Below are 19,729 nucleotides of genomic sequence, written 5' to 3' on the forward strand. Positions count from 1 at the left end.
CCAATATCCTTCAAAGGGTGAATAGTTAGACAAACTATGATACTAGGCGATACCACTCAGCAGTAAATTGATTCATGCAACAATGTGGATGGACTTTGACTTACGCAGAGTAAAAAAGCCAGTAAAAGTAAAAAAGTGTTACATACTATGTGATTCCATTTACATGACATCCTTGAAATAAAACTGTACAGCTGAAGACAGGGTGCGGGATCCGGAGATGGGGTGGACGGTAAGTGTGACTCAAAGGAATAACACCTGGAGATTTGTGGTGATGGCTATGTAAAGCTTACATGTGACATTAACAATACTGAACTACACACACATACACATGCACACACACAAGTTTACCTACAACCCATAGAATCTGAATAAGCTCAGTTTATGGCACCAATATCAGTTTTCTGGTTTTGGTGTACTATTAGAGTTATGCAAGATGTCAACACCGAGGGAGGTTGAAGGGTGCACGGACCTCCCTGCCTATTTCTTTGGAACTTCCTGTAAGTCTCTATTTCAAAATTAAAAGTTTTAGGGCTGCCTGGCTGGCTCAGTCCAAAGCATATCCGACTCTTGATCTCGGGGTCATGAGTTTGAGCCCCATGTTGGAGGTGAAGATTACTTAAATAAATAAACTTAAAAAGTTTTTTTAAAAGTAGACAGGATCATACAATGAACCTCCATTTACCTATCACATGCATCTACAATTAACAACTTAATGCCAATCCTGTTTCATTGGGATCCCCCATACTGACCTCTCCCTGGTATTATTCTGGGGCAGTTCCCAGGCACCATATCATTTCATCCATAAATATTTCAACAAAGTGAGAACCTTTATTTTTGCACATAGTCATGTTTCTATGAATAATTTTAGTGTGGTAGGCCATCTAATTCCTACACATGTTGCTTTCTTAATCCAACAGAGTTCATTACCTCAGTTCGTTATAGAATTATTTCCTGTTTTTCTTTGCAGTTTTTCCTTTTACATCCTTTTTTCCTTTCTTATCTTTTGGAGAATTCTTTCCTTTCTTCAGCACTTTTTGCAGTTCTTCAAACCTCCCCAATCCTTTTTGGACCATTATGCCACGCCACCATGCCTGAATCTGAAAACAAGATAAACCCAGAAAGCATCAGCTGGTATCACTCGAGACCGGGGATGGTTCTCTCTTCATTTCCGTATGTAGTTTTAAAGATGTGAAGAATGGAATGTCATTAGAACGCCACACCTTATTTTCTCTTTTAATCGGCCATTCTGGCAAACGTAAAAACAACAACAACAACAGACGAGATCAGGCTCTTTCAGGGTGGTATGGCCGTAGACAAAAACAACAACAACAAATCAGTGCTTTTATGCCCCAGGCACTGCTGTAGACCTTCAGGGAACAGCAGTTAAATGCCAATGTCCCAGACCTCACATTGCAGCGAGAAGAGACAATAAACCAGGAATGTATGATTTCGTAGATGCCAGTAAACGCCACAGAGACAACAGTGCACAGTATGGGGAGTCGGGAGTGCCTGCACCCGCCCTCCCTCTCCTCACTGGACTGCGGGGCTCCTGCCTACAGCCAGCACCCATTCCTTCCAAGGTCCTGTGCCCTCCCACCTACTCAGAAACATCCCTCCCCTAGCGGTAGGCTCTGAACCTCCCCGTAGGCTCTGAACCTCCCCGAGCCTCCCCACTTCTCCCAGAATAAAAGCTCAAGTCCTTACAATGGGCTTACAAGGGCCACTCGGATCTGATCCCTTCCTCTTAACTGAAAGGACCCCTCTCTCTCCTTCCCCTTGCTCGCTCAGCTCCGGCTGTCGGGCTGGCTCACAGTCAGCCACACCCCCCACAACCCCACCTCCCTGGCTCTTGGTTTTTGCTGCTGCTTCTGCCTGGAAAGCTCTTTCCAATACTCAGATGGCTTAACCTCCAGTTCTCCAAGTATTTCCTCAATTGTCATGGCTGTGGACTGAACTGTCTCTTTCCATCCACAGCTCATATTGAAAGTCCTAACCCCCACCATGGGGTGCCTGGGTGGCTCAGTGGGTTAAACCCAGGGTCCTGGGATAGAGCCCCACATCAGGCTCTCTGCTCAGCAGTGAGCCTGCTTCTCTTCCTCACTCTCTGCCTGCCTCTCTGCCTGTGATCTCTCTCTGTCAAATAAATAAAATCTTTAAAAAAAAAAAAAAAGAAAGAAAGTAAGAAAGAAAGTCCTAACCCCCAATGTCATTGTCTTTTGAGGTGGGCCTTTCAGAGGTAATTAGGCTTGGATGTGGTCATTATGGGGTCTTCAAAACGGGATTAATGCTCTTATGAGAGACAACACACAACTTAGTCTTCTCTCTGTCTCATGAAGGCACAGCAAGAAGACTGCCACGTGTAAGGAGGAAAGAGAGCTCTCACCAGTGTCCGACCACACTGGCCCCCTAATCCTGGACTTCCCACCTCTAGCACTGTGAGAAAATGTCTGTTGTTTGAGCCATCCAGTGTATGGTATATTGTTATGGTAGCCAGAGCTGACTAAGACAGTCATTTTTCCAATGAAGCCTGCTCTGACCATCTCATTTAAATCGAACCCTCCCCTGCCGCCCCCCCAGCCCACTCAACACACACACGACTTCTGGCAACCTCAGTTCCCCTTAGCTTGAGCTTTTTCCAATGCCACATATCACTTTCTAACAGACTATATAATTTTCTGTTTTATATTTCATGTTTTTATTTCCATGATATTAGACTTTAAGCAATATGAGGAAAGAAAAATTTGTTTTGTTCACTGATGTATTTCCAGTGCCTAAAAAAGTGTCTGGCACCTAGCAGAAGCTTGGTAAGTATTTGCTAAATGAATGAATGAGGTGGGTGGGGGATGCTGTTCTATATAAGATGGATCAAGGGCAGGTATGAGGATATTTGAGCAAGGACTGAACTAAGTGAGGGCCGGGGTCTTGTCCATATTTGGGAGACGCATCTCTGGGCAGAGGGAGGAGCAGGCTTGGACTTTGGGAAAACACCAAGAATCTGTTTATGATGTGAAAATGGGTTGGAGGATATGGGAGAGTGAGAACAGCCACACAGGAGCTCAGGGGGTGATTTTCCAGGGGAACAGTATTGCCCTCTAGAGGCATTCTAGGCATTTTCCGGGCTTTTTGATGTCTTGAGGTTTAGCCATCTTCAATGGTCTGACACACGCCCCAGGGCACACTTTCCCAGGGTGTGAACGCTTGGATAGTCCGCTGGCAGTCCATTTCCAGAGCTTCAACTTCCACCCCTGCCCACAATGTATCTGCCTAGGAACCAGGCTGCTGGTTCTCCATTCCCACCCTGCTTCCTGGCTGCCCCTCTGGCACACCTCTCGGCCACCCGAATCTGACTGGGGTGTGAGGCCCTGGACTCCAAAGACCTCTGGGACACCACAAAAACCAGACAATACAAAATAGTAGTATCGGAAAAACAAAACATACGAACAAACAACAATAACATAAAACAGACTCTTATAAAGAACTGTTGGTTGTGGTGGGGAGGGATGGTTAGATGAGTGGAAGAGCTGATGGGCTGAAGAAGTACAAGCTTCCAGGGGCGCCTGGGTGGCTCAGTGGGTTAAGCCTCTGCCTTCGGCTTGGGTCATGATCTCAGGGTCCTGGGATTGAGCCCCGCATGGGGCTCTCTGCTCAGCAGGGAGCCTGCTTCCTCCTCTCTCTCTGCCTGCCTCTCTGCCTACATGTAATGTCTGTCTGTCAAATAAATAAACAAAATCTTTAAAAAAAAAAAAAAGTAACTCCCTCTTGAGTAATCTACCTGAAGTCTTTGCAGTTATGAAATATTTCATTAAAAAAAAAAAGAAGTACAAACTTCCAGTTATAAAGGAAGTCATGGAGATGAAAAGTACAGCGTACGGGAACACAGTCAATAATACTGTAATAATGTCATATGGTGACAGATGGGGACTACACTTGGGATAAGCGTTGTGCAATGCACAGAATTCTCAAGTCAGTATGTTATGCACCTGAAACTAAAATAACATTGTATGTCAATTATATTTCAATAATAAAAGACTAGCAGTATTGATGTTGGCCCTAGGGACTAGGTAACCAATTCTTTTGTAAGGCAAATGGTTCCCAGCTCTTTGCCTTCAAGAAAATTGAAAGACCAGTTGATTTGCCAGCCAAGAGCCCACTATCTGATTTTTGGGGATATAAATCTGGAAGAAGTTCAGAGATGTGTGAAGCATTACCATTTAAAATGAAATAATATAAGCACATACACACAAAAATCTTCTTCCATTCTTGTAACTAATCTATGTAAATAAGGTTTCTCAGCGTTTCATCTGCAAAATGAAAAATAGGAATAGAACTGATATCAATCCTGTCTCATTCTAGCAATAACTAACAATTATACAGGGATATATAAACTATATCAGAGAAGTCTCACATTTGTGTATGTATTTTCCCCAAATCCTCTAGGTCAAATAATTAAATACCAAAATTTGTAATGGATTTTATAGTGTTTTGGTCAATTTTATACGACTAATAATTGTAATATGACTTAATCAGGACATTAAAAACCCTATGATCAAATAAAAATATTTTAATTTTAAAACTTAATTAGTATAAATATTTGTGCTGCCTAAAAGTATGAAAGGAGATCTATAAATGACTTAAAGTTATATATATAAAACATTAAGCTCAATTATTTTTTTTTTAAAGATTTTATTTATTTATTTGACAGACAGAAATCACAAGTGGGCAGAGAGGCAGGCAGAGAGAGAGGGGGAAGCAGGCTCCCTGCCAAGCAGAGAGCCTGATGCGGGGCTCAATTCCAGGACCCTGAGATCATGACCTGAGCCGAAGGCAGAGGCTTTAACCCACTGAATCACCCACGTGCCCCTAAGCTCAATTCTTAAGGGAAAGTGAAATAGAAATACATATAGAAATACAAGAAGAAAAAGAAAGGATATAAAATTTCTGCCTATGGGAAACCTGGGTGGCTCAAGCCTGACTGGGGGTTTTGGCCCAGGTCACCATCTCATGGGTTGTGGGACTGAGCCCAGCCACTGGTTCTGGGCTCGGAACCCAGCATGAAGTCTGCTTAAGAGATTCTTTCTCCCTCTTCCTCTGCCCCACCCCCACTCAGTGCACATGTGCATGCACGCACGTGTGTGTGTGTGTGTGTGTGTGTATGCATGTGCATGCGCGGGATCCTAAAAAAAAATTCTGGCTATAAGAGCTTGCTCGTGAATTTTGTAAATTGATGTGACTGACATATCGAATCATAATGGTATTTAGATTCCACTGGGTATGTTTAAAATACTGATCTAAGAGCTCTATTTTAAGATGTCAATATTTAAAACTCGCTGAAAAGTAAATCCTTTGCAATAATTTAATCTTAGTGGCAAAAGAATTTAAACATCAATTTCAAAATGTGCAAGAGGGTACATGATTTTTCAAAACACTTTTGGGAAGTATCCAAAAAGTATTATATTCATTCTTCCAGTGTAGCCATTCTTGAGTATATACATATTAAAATAAGTATTTTAATATAAATTATTTTCCTTTCTTCTTTACGTTGCAGCTCAGGCATTATTTTCATTTGTCAAAATTACAGGTTTTGGTAGGTCATATTATCTGAGTTAAATTTCAGAAGAGTAAAGAAGGTATCGCATACTATTTAGCATAAAAGAGAGGGTGTTAGGTTTGATATGGTTGAGAGCCATTGCCAGAAGAGGGTCTTGCAAAGTAAAGACTGACTCTTGCTTCAGGTGAAAAAGAGAATCATGGACTTCAGTAGAGTAGTGATAAGATCTCACCTGTGTTTTAACAGCACTGGTCTGACGACTGAGTGGAAGGTATACTGTAAGGGGAGCAGGTGTGAAAGTGGGGATACTAGTTGGAGGACTAGGGTGGTCATCAAGGTGTGAGACAATGGGGGCTTGGATCAAATGCATAATGTATACTGAATCCTGACGGACACAGGCCTGGCCTAGCCGGGGATAGCCTATTATCTCCATGGGCTAGGGGGGCAAGGAGGAGATGACAATGTCCTTTGACCCCGTCACCCTCATTCCCCCATCCCCCACTTTAAAGGCTCTTTGCCCTTTGATCCAGAGCAGAACTCTGGTTCCCACAGCCCTGCTCGACAAATACTTTCATTTCTAATTTTTCAAGCCTTATCTTAGCAACTTTGTGAATATAAGCTTTTCAGTCCAGTGAACAATCCAAGAATTTTTGACTGCTTTGGGATTGGAAGTTTGGGTTTTTCCACCTCTTTGCTGTCTTCTTAACTGGCAAAGAGATGAAGAACGAAAATGCAAAAATGCCAAGAAGATGTTCAAAGATCCTCTTGCTTAATTCTGAGGATATAAAGGAAATAAGAGGGTTTACTCTTGACAAGGACAAGGTATAGATGTGTAAAGAGCAGCCCCGGCATGGTCTGTAATATCTTTACCACTGGCCCTTCTCCAAAGCAGCTGTGAATGTGCTATCCAGAATTTTTTACCTTGGTTGCCATTATCTTCATGTTTCTTTTTTTCTTAAAGTGTGCCCATATAGCCTGGATGCCTTCAGTATACACTTCTTTTGGGGGGTCCTCTAGGGGGTTGTCCACCAGTGTCAAAACCTTTAGATTTGCTAGATTATCCAAATTCTCTGGAAGACAGGTGATCAAGTTGTCCTCAAGCAGTAATTCTTTCAAAGCTGAAACAATTTGTTTTTAATGACAGATTTGTCTTAAGAAGAGGCAAAGTCAACCCGTGCATTCTTTAGTCCAGTTACTTTGAAATGTGTGTCTCCTGCTGTGTCATCTAACAAAAGACACATTTAATGAGGCAAACCAAGTTCTCTTCCTTATAACAACTCAAAGTTGTTAGAGCCAGTGTATATAAGTATGAGAGACAGAAACAGTACACACACAAAAAATGTGACAATGTTTCAGTCCTCCAGGGACCAAGAACAGGATGAAAATGCATGGTCAGGTGCATTACTAAGGAGTACTGCATGCTCATCCCTGACTTTAAACTATGGCAAAAAACATTTTTTTAATTTGGTCCTACGAAAAGCTCAGCAAAAGGCTGTTAAATGGATGGATAAATGGACACACGTAAAATAAAGAATGATTTAGCCTAGTGTGAAATGTTTGGGTGTTTAAATACGGGTCATAACTGATTCTTCATGCCAGTCATACAGCTCCAAAAGTCCTTCCTTGCTGATTTCACCACTCTGGGTCAACGCTTTTCCTTTAAGTGGCTTAGTGACCTAAAGCAAACTCCAAATTCTAGCATGTAGTAGGTAGGCAATAAAGTATGGTCATTGGTATGATGACTATATGGGCGAATGCTAATTTTCTTAGCCATTGCTATTTACTTCTCTGTTCAGTTCCCAATAAACAACCTAACTGCCTTTGTGAGGTTCTTAGCTGTACTAATCAGGAGCCTGGCCTTCCCTGTCTGGCTAGGGAGACCTGAGAGGAGGTAATGGGGTCGGGCTAAGCTCTCTAAACTGAGATTGGTCTTTAGTGAATGGAGGAAATGGGAAATGCATCATTATGGGACATGCTGGCCTCACAGTCCACCAGGCTGGGGATCTACCAAGACTCCTCACCTTGTGCCTGGCAAATGGAATCCGGAAGTTGTTTAAGGCAGTTGTGACGGCAGTCGAGAACTTCCAGGTTAGGCATTGTTCCCAAGGATGTGGGCAGGTACTCCAGATGATTGTTCTCTATATACAGCTCTTTAAGACTCTGAAAAACATGAGAGTACACCATGATGATCTTTACACTGATAAAAGAATGAAAATAACCACAATCACTGGAGAGTTCCCATACTCTTTCAATGGGGGATACTATGCATTGGGATCAAGGGAAAAACATACTTATTTAAAGAACCATCACCAAAACAAAAAATTATTTTTGAGTAAAACCGTTAGACATGGTTCCCAGTTTTGCAGGGATAAGAAAACAGGAATCTAGAGTTTGTTTCGCACGAACTTTATGGAGAGATAGTTGTGATAATTTAACTATATATATCATTTGCTCCCTTTCAACAGCTAATTATCTGCAGCAGTTGATAATGAACAGAAATTGTGTCAAGTATCAATCTAACATTGCCCAGGTTTGAAGTAGCCAAATGTGCAGGTAATGAGTTAGCTATTTTGAAATCCTCTGGGCAAAAATGTAATGTTTGCATCTCACCCGAAGATTTCAGGGAGTGTTATGTGGCCTGTCAAGGAGCCAGATGATGAGAAGAATTCTGAACACAGGACAAAGTAATGGAGAATCAGGGACAGGACCTCCGTGTCACAGGTGAGAAGTACCTGGGCTACACACCCTGTCATTCAGGTCCAGGATGGGAGGTCATGCTGTGGCCGGCATCTACTTTATCCTTAGTAAGAGTGCAGTACCACAAACATGGAAAAAAAATTCTCAATTCTTTATGCATACATTAAGACACAGGGTAAGGCTACCTTGAATGAAGTTACCTTGTTGCTTTGTCAGGATTTAGCACAGGGCTGCGGACCCATCTCCACAGGAACCCAGGACAATGTTAAATATACCCTGATTGGCCGGCCACCAGGCAGGAAGGGAGGTCACCTTGACCCATCCAAAATTCAGGCACCTAGCCATGTCATCTGTATGACACTTTAACTTAAAATAGTACAATTTTCAGGGGCCTCTTACAACAAGGTAGTAATCAAATGGAAAGTGGAATGGCTCAATTTCTGCAAATAAAACATGCCAAACAGCACAGTGGAGAGGAGTATGGCATGGCATAACTTCTTGGCTACGTTCTTTGAGGATGGACCCAGCAGCTCAGGAAAACAGTGTTAGAGTGACTACTTGTTCACGGTTGGAAATCTAGTCGGGATGATTCCACAGGCAGCCTACGGGGGGACACCACCGTGTTTTCTCAGTCTCGGCCAACTTAAGGAATCAGTGGGCAGGAACAGCTTTGCCTACTCATCTGGGGAGGAGGCTTACCTGTAGTTTACTAATGTGTTCTGGCAAAGAGGTGAACTTGGCTCCTTGGTCTTGCCCGATGCATAATTTCTCTAAAGACTCTAAAGAAAAGATTTCTTCTGGAAATGAAGGGAACTGATTTCCCGTTAATCCAAGCATCTTCAGCTTTGAAAGTGAGCCGAAGTCTGGCGGTAACTAGAAGTATTCCAAAAAGGTAAGTTTCATGTCAAGATTATTTTCAACAATAAGATAATAAATGGGATTTTTAGTTTTGAGGCCCATTGATAAACATAAAGCAGAGCAATTTAGCAATTCCTGCAGATGAGAAGTTGGCACACGTGTCTGCATATAGAGTATTTATATGGTAGATCTAATGTCTGGAGTCCCACTCTTTCCCCGAGCCTCTCTGCTCCTCACTTTGAGGCACTGCTTGAAATTGAAGCAATTTTTAACCTAATTCATCGCAAATTTTTGAACTGTAATGTAGCTTGACACTCCTGAAAAAGTACTGAAGTTTTTAGTGTAATATTGCAACTATAATTTGAATAAGTTCAGTTATTACATCTGATCAGTTGAGGAACATGACCTCTCATCCTGAAAGGCTTTAAGTCAGCAATTTAGAAACTTCAGCTGAGATCTCAGTGTGGGGTACTTGGGAGGCTCAGTTGGTTAAGTGTCTCCTTTTAGCTCAGGTGGTGATCTCAGAGTCCTGGGGTGGAGCCCCATGTCAGGCTCCCTGCTCAGTGGGGAGTCTGCTTCTCCCTCTCCCTCTCCCCCTCCCCTGCTCCTTCTCTCTCTCTCTCTCTTACTCTCTCCCTCTCAAATAAATAAATAAAATCTTAAAAGAAAAGAAATCTCAATTGGAAGCAAACAACAAAGATTGTCGAGATTTTATCTTGTCATATTCTGCCCTCCAATGAACACCAAGGCTTATGTGCCCTTTGTAGGTATTAGGTAACCACTTTCCAGACTCCCAGACTGTCAGGCTTGGAAGGCCTTCCAAAGGTCATCTATTCCAATCCTTTAATAGGATGGTTGAATATATTTCACAGCTAGCCATCCAGCATACATTCAAAGACCACCTCCTGGAATGAAAAGCTCCTTACTGGGATGGAGACCTCTAATCATCAGATTTCCTTCTCCTGTCAAGCCAAAATTTGTATCACTATTATGTTCGCTTATTGGTCTCTTTCTGGCCCCCTGGAACCACATGGAAAAATCTCATTCTTAAAATGTGACTGTCTGGGGCGCCTGGGTGGCTCAGTGGGTTAAGCCGCTGCCTTCGGCTCAGGTCATGATCTCAGGGTCCTGGGATCGAGTCCCGCATCGGGCTCTCTGCTCAGCAGGGAGCCTGCTTCCTCCTCTCTCTCTCTGCCTGCCTCTCTGCCTACTTGTGATCTCTCTCTGTCTGTCAAATAAATAAATAAAATCTTTAAAAAAAAAAAAATGTGACTGTCTCCCTATTGATTACATTACAGAGACACCTACTTTCTTGTAGGAAAAAAAAGCCCAGCTATATATATCAACAGCTTTCTTCACTCACTTTGAACCACCTTCATCGGGCTTTACTCCTAATGGGGAAATCATTCCTCACATTTGCCTGTCCTGAGCCCTGGTTTCTCCTCCCCCCATTCTTCTCTTCTTCATGAGAATGGTTACAGTTCAAGTCAGCCTGCTCTCTCCATAGATGGGGAGACAGACAAATAATTGGGAAGTAGGTCAAAAGAAACGTCCTAGAAGAATAACATAATAGTCTCACACACCTGCAATCTTTTTTATTTTTCTCTTTATTGTGTAGGGTGAGTGCTCATTTTCCTAAAAATGCTATAAAATGTTCATAGTTTTATTTATTTTTCAATCAGAGGAAGTCAATCTCCCGAGAAACGGTCGTTTAAGCTTTCCTTCTTGGCTGTTTCAAGATTCTTCATCAGGCACTTAGATCCCTTTAATACAAAGCATCAGCATCAATGCAGTTCAAAATAATAGGTTCAAAACCTCTGTAAGGTTTTCAATCTAGCCCCTTTATTAGAGCCTAGTAATGTCCCTCTTAGTGCTGTTCAGTTAGCTCATAGGTTTAGTTTTTCTTTTTCAAAGCACATTGAATGTTTAAAGATTTTTTTTAACATATGCAAGATCCAATAATTAATCCCGTCATAGTCACATTAAAGTGTAATGGGAATAAATCTGGATGTACAGAAAACCTATGGAGTGTCAAATGAGGACAATCATTAGGGATGCTCTAACCAAACTTTTGTCATTTTGACGTTGAGTTGTCCCTTAACAGAAGATGGACCATACAAATAAAATCCATCTAGATACACACTGAAAGTCAGCTACTTTTGCATCCACCTAGACAAGAAAAAGCTACTGGCCAGGCTCCAAGAGCAAGCAACCCATCAGGAAAGTCTTCGGGGGAGGAGAGGTAAGCAGCTGGCTTAAAAGTCACGTGTCATTTTAAAGAGAAATGCACTGGGAGGGTAATTACTGCAGGGATTAGCATAATAGGAAATGAGAGAAGACCAAAAACCACAGAAATACCATCATAAGAACTGAAGAATAACAAGCAATGGGACACAGAGATTTTCACATTCAATATGATAATATTGAACACATCCACATTTCAGCCAACTTGACTTGAGGTAAAACATGGTGTCGGATGAGGCTTATGCTTGTTAATGTGCCATTTGTGTGTGATTCCCTCTTCTATTCTGATCTCTGAAAATGTTTCCCAGGAAAGGATTAGGTATCATTCAGGACTCAGCAGGAATTAAGTCAGTACGTTATACTTCCCAAGGGTACTTCATATGTTGAGCCTTTCACTCCCACGTAGAACTGGACAGACTTTTTCCACTGTAAAAGGAACTTCTTACCCCAGTGTTGGAATAGCTGGGGTGGGGGGGTGGGGGGGTGGGGAGATGGCCTCTAAAAAACCTCTAAAATCCTCCAAAGTGGGTTGCTACCGAAGTAGAGATGAAGCCCTAGATTCTCTTCCTAAATCCTAAATTAGCATTAGAATTTTTACTTCCGGAAAGGCTGTTTTAAAACTATAGCAACTAGGAAAAACAACAACAGCGCTTCCCTACAAAGTTCTAAATTAAAAAGTGAGTAATAGATTAAACAAAAACACCCCCAACAAACACTTAAGACCTAGGACTAGTATAAAGTATGGTGAGCACAGGAGATCTGTGCCCATGGCCAGGAAAAGCAGGCCTATTATTTTATACAGTCGTGGATTTCCAAATCTCTTGCTTTCTCCCTCTACAGTTGTAGCAGAACTCACTGTTCTTTTTAATTTTCAAATATTAAAAATAACAAAACAAATACCTGTGCACGCACCATCCAAACCATTTGTTAATAAAATGAAATGTGCATCAACTAGACTCAAATAAGAATTTTTAAGGAAACAAAATGAAATACTGCAATTAAAACAGAGCTCCCCTGAGATCCCCTCCTCATTTCCTTGACTTCCTTCCTCTTCCCAGAGGCAGCCACTATTAAGAATTCTGCGTGGTTTTTTCTAGCTCATATGTTTTACCCTTTTATTGCATATATACATATCCACAACGTATGTGTTGTGTGTGTATGTATGGAGTTTGTGTGATTAAGAATTTATAAATAGGTTCTGCAGGTTCTGCAGTTTGTTTTCCTGTTTAAGAAACGTCACAATTTTGAGATCTGCCCTGGCACATGGGTTAGATTATTGTATAGTTTTTAAATTTACGAATATAGCACAATCTGTGTGCTCACCGCTCTAGCGACAAATTTAGATTGACTCCCGTGCTTCCTTACTGTCAACAGTGCTCTGCCCGACCTTTGTGAACGCGCCACCCTGCACACGTGGGAGAGAGTTTCTTTGGGGACTGTTCTGCAGTTCACCATGAGGGGAGCATCAAGGCCTGAGGTTGTACGTGCCGGAAAAAACCCTGCCCTGTGAGGAACCCCAGTTAGGGGGTGGTCTTGGTTCAGAACACAGCCCCCGGGACCCAGCCGCTCTGGGTTGAAACTCGGCTCTGTCTCGTGCAGGGGTGTGGCCTCGGCAAAGTAGTTACCGCCGCCTGTGCCTCGCTCTCCCCGCGTGTCACTGAGGATAACAGCGCCCTCGTCAAAATGAGGACAGGAGCACCGGCCCAGGGGCGGGAAAAGCCCTTGCGGAAGCAGTGACAGCCAGGAAGGGACTCAGTACCTGCCATATTTTATTATCATCCAGCGCCAGGACTTCCAGGTTCTTGAGCGCTGCGATCTCCGCCGGACAGCGTTCCAGATGGTTCTGGCTGAGATCCAGGAAGCGCAGGCTGACCAGGCGCCGGAAGGAGCGCCGCAGGCCCCGCAGGCCGGTGTTGCACAGGTAGAGCAGGTGCATCGAGGTCCACTTGCAGACGAGGCGCGGCACCTTCTCCAGGTGGTTGCCGCTCAGCCCGATCTCCGTCATCCCCGCCAGCTCCGCCAGGGTGTGCGGGATCGAGTGGAGGCGGTTGTAGGACAAATCCAGCACCGACAGCTGGCTGCAGTGGCCCAGCGCCTCGGGGAGAACGGTTAGGCTGTTATAAGCTAGGTAGAACTTCTGCAACCTCTTCAGGTTCCCAATCTCTTCGGGGATGACGGCGAGTTTGTTCTCGTCCAGGTCAATGATCTCCAGGTTGGTGAGAACACAGAGCTCCGCGGGAAACACCTCCAGCTGGTTTTGCTTCAGGTAGATCTCCCTCAGTTTGGTCTGGTTCACCAGTTCCTTGGGCAGAGAGCGGAGGTGGTTGCCGCTCAGCCCGAGCAGCTCGAGGTGGTGCAGGAATTTGCAGATGACGATGGGGATCTCGGCCAGGCCAGTGTGGTAGAGGCGCAGCTCGCGCAGGCGGCGCAGGCCGCTGAGGACCGGAAGGGACGAGGACAGGAGCGGGTTGTGGCTCAGGTCCAGGCCCTCCAAGCTGCCCAGCTTGCCCAGCTCCGGGCACAGCTCGCTCAGCTTGTTCCTGTTCAGATAGAGGATCCGGACGTTCCTTAAACCCTGGATGCCCGGGGGGATTGCTTCAATCTCGTTGTTTTCCAGATGCGCTTCTTCTAATTCTTCCAACTGCAAGATCTCTGATGGGATGGTAGTCAGGCTCCGATTCGAAGCATCAATAAAAAATGTTCTAGCAGAGGCCTGTTGTGGATCATCTTTCGGATGAATTCTAGATGCGCCACCTACTGATTTTATAATGTCATTTGACATTGTGTTGAGGGAAGTTCAAGTAGTCAAAATCCGAAATACTGGGAAAAGAATAAAAAGATCCGTTTACCGCCAGGGGATTCCATATCCTTAAGACAGATTAAGTTTAGTTAAGTTTAGTTAATGAGCTTGACATTCTAACGTGGCATAAAATGTAGGTTTCTGTGTTTCATGTTGGGAGACGAATTCAAGTAGAGATTCCTTCTAACAGGTTGACTTACATGAAAAGAAAAAAGATAGTCTCATTTTAAAAAAATCCCTATCTTGACTCTATTTTCAGGTAGAATGGAGAAGATTGTAAAAAGTTTTCTCCTACCATAAACACAGAGAGAACACTAGGAAAAAATAATATTTTAAAATGTTGCTTACCCCCACCCCCCGAAGCCACCAGAGAATTGTGGACGCAAAGAAGACCAAAAGAATTAAATTCTAGAGATGGACTACCCCTTCCTAAGGAAGGAGAGACCAGTGGGCACTTTGATGCCTGGTGGCATTTTCAACTTTGGGGACCGGCAGACAGAGAAGCCAGTCTTCCATATTCACAGGCAAAGGAACTTCTTGAGACAAGGAGAAGTGGAGAGACCTTATGGTCTTAGATCCCTAAGCCTGGCTGGGGGGTAGGGACTTAAATCCTTGAGCAAGATATCTGAAATTGCCTCAAATTGAAATGAACTACAGCAGCAATCTAGAAAGAAATTAAATGAGAAGTATATCATGTCCATAGATTAAAACACTCAGTGTTAAAATGTTAATGTATTCCCCAAGTTGATTTTTGTTTCAGTACAATCTCAATCAAAATCTCAATAGGTGGGGCGCCTGGGTGGCTCAGTGGGGTCATGATCTCAGGGTCCTGGGATCAAGCCCCACATTGGGCTCTCTGATCAGCAGGGAGCCTGCTTCCCCCCCTCTCTCTCTCTGCCTGCCTCTCTGCCTGCTTGTGATCTCTGTCTGAGAAATAAATAAATAAAATCTTTAAAAAATATATTAAAAAAAAAAATCTCAATAGGCAGGGTACCTGGGTAGCCCAGTGGGTTAAAGCCACTGCCTTCTGCTCACATCATGATCTCAGGGTCCTAGGATCAAGCCCTGCTTCGGGCTCTCTGCTCAGCAGGGAGTCTGCTTCTCTTCCTCCTTCTGCCTACTTGTCATCTCTCTCTGTCAAATAAATAAATAAAATATTTAATTTTTAAAAATATTAATGGGCTTTTTTTTTCTTTTTTGGTGGAAGTTAATAGGCTGATTCTAAAATTTATATGAAAATGCAAAGAACGTAGAATTGCAGAAGACAAACTTGAATAATAATAAAATTGGCAGACTTGCCCTACTGGATTTATAAGTCTTATAAACCTAAGGTGTTAATATTATATTACAGAAGACTAAGTACTTGGTCATTAACCTATGCACACCACCCCCAAAGCCTAAGAAGAAAAGCAGAAAAGATGAGGAGATGATGATGGCCTGGTTGATAGTAGCATCTTTGACTTGCCTTCTAGGCTGGGGGCTTTCCGGCTGAGTACTGGGCTTCTCCTCCCACACAGGGGCCTAGGCCCTAGATGGAGGGGATGTGCTTCGAGCCCCACACTTACAATTACTGCGCCTTGCAACATAAAATATGTGGTTTAGATTCTCATTACTATATGCCTAGCCTCCAACAGAGTTCTGGGACAGTGCTGTTCTCTGTTATTTAAAGAAAGGACAAGATTTACCATGTAATGGTAAGGGTAACACCCTTTGCTTTGATAAAAATTTCTGGGAAACCCAAATCCCAGGAAAAATGTTTAAGTCTCCTCTCAAGTAATACGAGATGAAGACCCATATAAACTTCAGACTTGAGTGGAAAACTTTCATAAGCAAGCAGCTTTAGATTTTTGGCCTGGGCAAGGGAGAATCTAAACGACTCAGACCATAATAAAGGCAAGATTCTAGGTGTGATGTTGTGATATAATAATAAATACATATTTGGTCTTTGTTCCCAAGTTCCTGATACAAGAGCTTCTAAAACCTTTAGTGTTTTCTGAGGGGTTGGAGAGAAGCGTCTCTTGTTATTCATAATAAGCCCCATTCAACCCACTTGAGTCCATACTAATGAGGTCACTCTCCTTAGGCCCCCAGATTGCCTCGGGAGGGGGCCTGGTTGCCAGAGGAACCATCCATGTGATGAGAGGGGTGGAACTTTCAGCCCCAGTCCAGGACCTCAAGAAGAGGCAACTGGGAGGGAGGCTGGAGGTTGGGTTAATCACCAATGACCTTTGATTTAATCAACCATGCTTCCAGAATGGAACCTCTATAACCCTAAACAACGGGGTTCGGAGAGTTTTTGAGTTGGTGAGCACATCAAGGTGCCGGAAGGGTAATGTGTCCAGAGAAGGTATAGAAGCTCTGTGCCCTCTCCTCATACCCTCTCTTCCCCACATGCATCTCTTCTATTTGGCTGTTCGTGAACCGTAGTTTTTAGAACATAGCAATAACAGTAAGTAAAGTGTTTGAGTTCTGTGAACCTTTAAAGCAAATTGTTGAAATTCAGGAGAGAGCTGTGGGTACCCCCAATCTGTAGTCCACTGGTACTAGTGACAACCTGGGACTGTGGCTGGTATCTGAGACGGGAAGCGGTCTTACGGGACTGAGCTCTCAAGGTGTACGATGGGCACTAACTGCGTGTGTAGTGTCAGAACCAAACCTTAGGACACCTACTTGGCGTCTGCAGAGAACTGGAGACTGGCTTGTTTGGAAAACCCACAGTTGGTGTCAGGTGTTTGGTAAGTAGAAACTTCCAAATTAGTACTAGGATACGGAGATGTTTGGTATGTTAAGAGAAACAGAAGGGAAAAAGTCTATAATCTGATAATGAGCTCTGAAAGTCTTGTAGAGTGAAGAGTCTTCCAAGCACGGGTCCACCCGCAGGTAAAAGAGACCTTAGAGAAACATTCGTCTGCCAGAATTGTTAGTCGTGTTCATGGTGTCCCCCCATCCCCGAGGTCACCAAATTATTGATCTGAAATAGCTTCTTGGGACTTGTTTTCTTTAAATAGGCTCAGACGGGTATTTTACCCATTTTCAAAAATGTTTCTACCCTTCATTCTCCTACAGGTACCACCAAGCTATAGATCTAGTAATTCCTAGGCAAAACCTTTTTTTTTTTTTCTTTTAGAATGTGGTTTTTCGAATTATTGTCTTGCACAATGAAGGAGGTTTGAGGTCCTATTCTATTACTAATCAGATACCTTTTTGTCTCGTCAGGTAATAAAAATGTAAACTTTTCAGACCACTCACTCTTTTATCCATGGGCCAATAATTTTTTAATAACACTGTTTTTTCCGCCTGCATATTTAGTACCTAAGCAGCACACATGTGTGAGCAACACCGGAAGCCAGCACTTCAGATACTCGTCAGAAAATTCAATCAGGAATTTGCTCTAACACTTTCTAGCAGCTCAGTTGAGCCTTCTGGTACCTGGGGAAAAATAACTAATGAATGTGTTAAATATTAATTCTCCCAGATCCTTGGAGTTGTCTTCATGTTAGCAGGAAACAACTTACCTAGACCCTATTATCTGTGTTTCCTCAAGACAGGAATGTAATTATGAAAACTCGTGCTGTTGGCTTTTTATTTTTTATTTTTTATTTTTTTTTAAAGATTTTATTTATTTTATTTGACAGAGAGAGAGATCACAAGTAGGCAGAGAGGCAGGCAGAGACAGAGGGGGAAGCAGGCTCCCTGCTGAGCAGAGAGCCCGATGCGGGGCTCGATCCCAGGACACTGAGATCATGACCTGAGCCGAAGGCAGTGGCTTAATCCACTGAGCCACCCAGGTGCCCCGCTGTTGGCTTTTTAAATAGTTACAATAAAGGAAACATTTGAAAAATACTTCTGGATTTTTTAAAAATAAAACTATAATCAAAGACCTATTAAGTTACTTATATAAAGATACACCTACTAAAACTTCCTACTATAAGGTGCCAGAGAAATATAAATGCTGCCTTTTATAGAGGAATGGGGACTACAAACCCTCATATATTCTCTTTGGTTCTGAATTCTGGAAAGCTGAGGTTCAAGTTCGACTTCCACTCTGGGTTCTTGACACCTAAGCACCCAGTGAATCCACTTAAGTCTCCTTGAAGCCAGCTCAGCAACATGTTTCCCCACCTCCTATCCCCTCCCCACCAGTCAGTGATTCTCAAGGGGAGGGTTTTAAAAAATTATATCCCTTCTCCCTCTGGAAATCATTGGATTAATGAAAAAACGTGCTGATGGAAAGGAGTTGTACATATGGTCAGTTTTTTGTTGTTGCTGTTTTTTTGACCATTCTACGTGATATGCAGTTTGAGGAGCTGTAGTTCAGCCCAGATACTATTATTTTTTGGTTTTGTTTTTTGCTAAGGTGGATAAGGAGAACAGCGTTTTAAGTGCTGTTTGTCTAGCTAAAAGCAGCTCTTTTCTGTTTATTCTGTTCTGACCGTGTTTTCTAGTCACACTCTAGAACAAAAGGGTGATTGGCACTTCTTGTTCCCTTAGAAGAGTATCCCTCCCTTCCCCTAGAGCAGTAATTAATAAATCCTGAACCTTCCTTTACTTCCCTCCACTTAACTCCAAATACTCTGAAAGGGGTTGGGAGGGTAGATGCTGAATTGTGCGCACACTCATGCTTTAGTATTTCAAGCTACCTCTTGGCTTTGTTGGTAGAACATGGGGTAAATGTTCTAGAAAATATTTTCTATTCATGTTTAACCTGAAATAATGCAAGTGATGCTTAAAATCTGGGCTACACTGGGTGTGAAGAGACCCCGCCTTGCCTAGCAGAGTTTCTTAGCAGTGGACTGGTGTTCTGGAATTGCCTAGTGGGGTAGATTCAGGGACAGAGGTCCTGGACATTTTTGTTTTCACTGTGTTCAGATACGTCTTGGTTTCACCTTGAGGGGCAGCCTTCTTTCTCCCAGGCAAGGAGTCTCTGGTTGGTTCCAGAGCGCTCTCCAGGGGCCCTTCAGCTGCTTCCTCTGGGGTCTGTGGTAACCACAAACAGAAGACCTTTCCTTCCCTCCTTCCTCTTTTTCTCTTTCCCACATCCAAGTACCTGAGCATGTTGCCTGTAACTGTGGCTGGGTTTTGTCCCCTCCTCCTCCCTTCCCCAAGTCCAGCCTCAGCTGGATCTTCTCTCAGCTGGGATACTGCAACTGCTTCAGACCTCACCTCCCCCAGGTCCTGTCAAATCCACCTTCCACCTGCTGCTCTCTATCTGAGGGCTCCCGGCGTCCCTGTCCCATAACAGCTTGCCGCTCAGAGGATGCGCAAGGGCTTCACGTGGGTCCGACCCTGCCTGCCTGCCTCCCACCCTGTACTCCTGTGGGCGGCCCCAAGTACCAGCGCGTCTCCAGCACCTACCAAGCTGTTCCGCCCTGGGGCGGATTCACTGGGACTACTTAGGAAGTTACCTCTTACAGAAAGCCCTCCCTGATATCCCTGCCCCTCGCCCCGCCACTCCCCCACCAAGACTATCTACATACCCCTTTAAGCTCCCTTAGCTCCGTGCCTTATCCGTGCTGGTGCTACTCTCTGCTACTGCCCGAGACCGCCGCAGGTATGTACACACTTTGGGGAGGAGACTGTGT

At 43.5% G+C, this 19,729-nt stretch overlaps 1 protein-coding gene across 2 annotated transcripts; it reads right to left on the minus strand.

Annotated features, from left to right (window-relative positions):
- Positions 1 to 839: 839 nt before the first annotated feature.
- On the minus strand, positions 840 to 19,685 carry LRRIQ4 (leucine rich repeats and IQ motif containing 4). 2 transcript variants are annotated; one of them, XM_032341637.1, is made up of 6 exons: positions 19,625 to 19,685; positions 13,107 to 14,167; positions 8,945 to 9,118; positions 7,570 to 7,708; positions 6,470 to 6,666; positions 840 to 1,097 (listed from the first exon to the last, which is right to left on the minus strand). In XM_032341637.1, the coding sequence occupies exons 2-6, from the start codon at positions 14,127 to 14,129 to the stop codon at positions 945 to 947; spliced, it is 1,686 nt and encodes a 561-aa protein (XP_032197528.1). In that variant the 5' UTR covers positions 14,130 to 14,167; positions 19,625 to 19,685; the 3' UTR covers positions 840 to 944. The 2 variants fall into 2 exon arrangements, with proteins under 2 accessions (XP_032197528.1, XP_032197521.1); XM_032341630.1 differs by lacking the exon at positions 6,470 to 6,666.
- Between the last annotated feature and the right edge of the window lie 44 nt (positions 19,686 to 19,729).

The sequence above is a fragment of the Mustela erminea genome, chromosome 1, assembly GCF_009829155.1.
Source record: "Mustela erminea isolate mMusErm1 chromosome 1, mMusErm1.Pri, whole genome shotgun sequence".
NCBI lineage: Eukaryota > Metazoa > Chordata > Mammalia > Carnivora > Mustelidae > Mustela > Mustela erminea.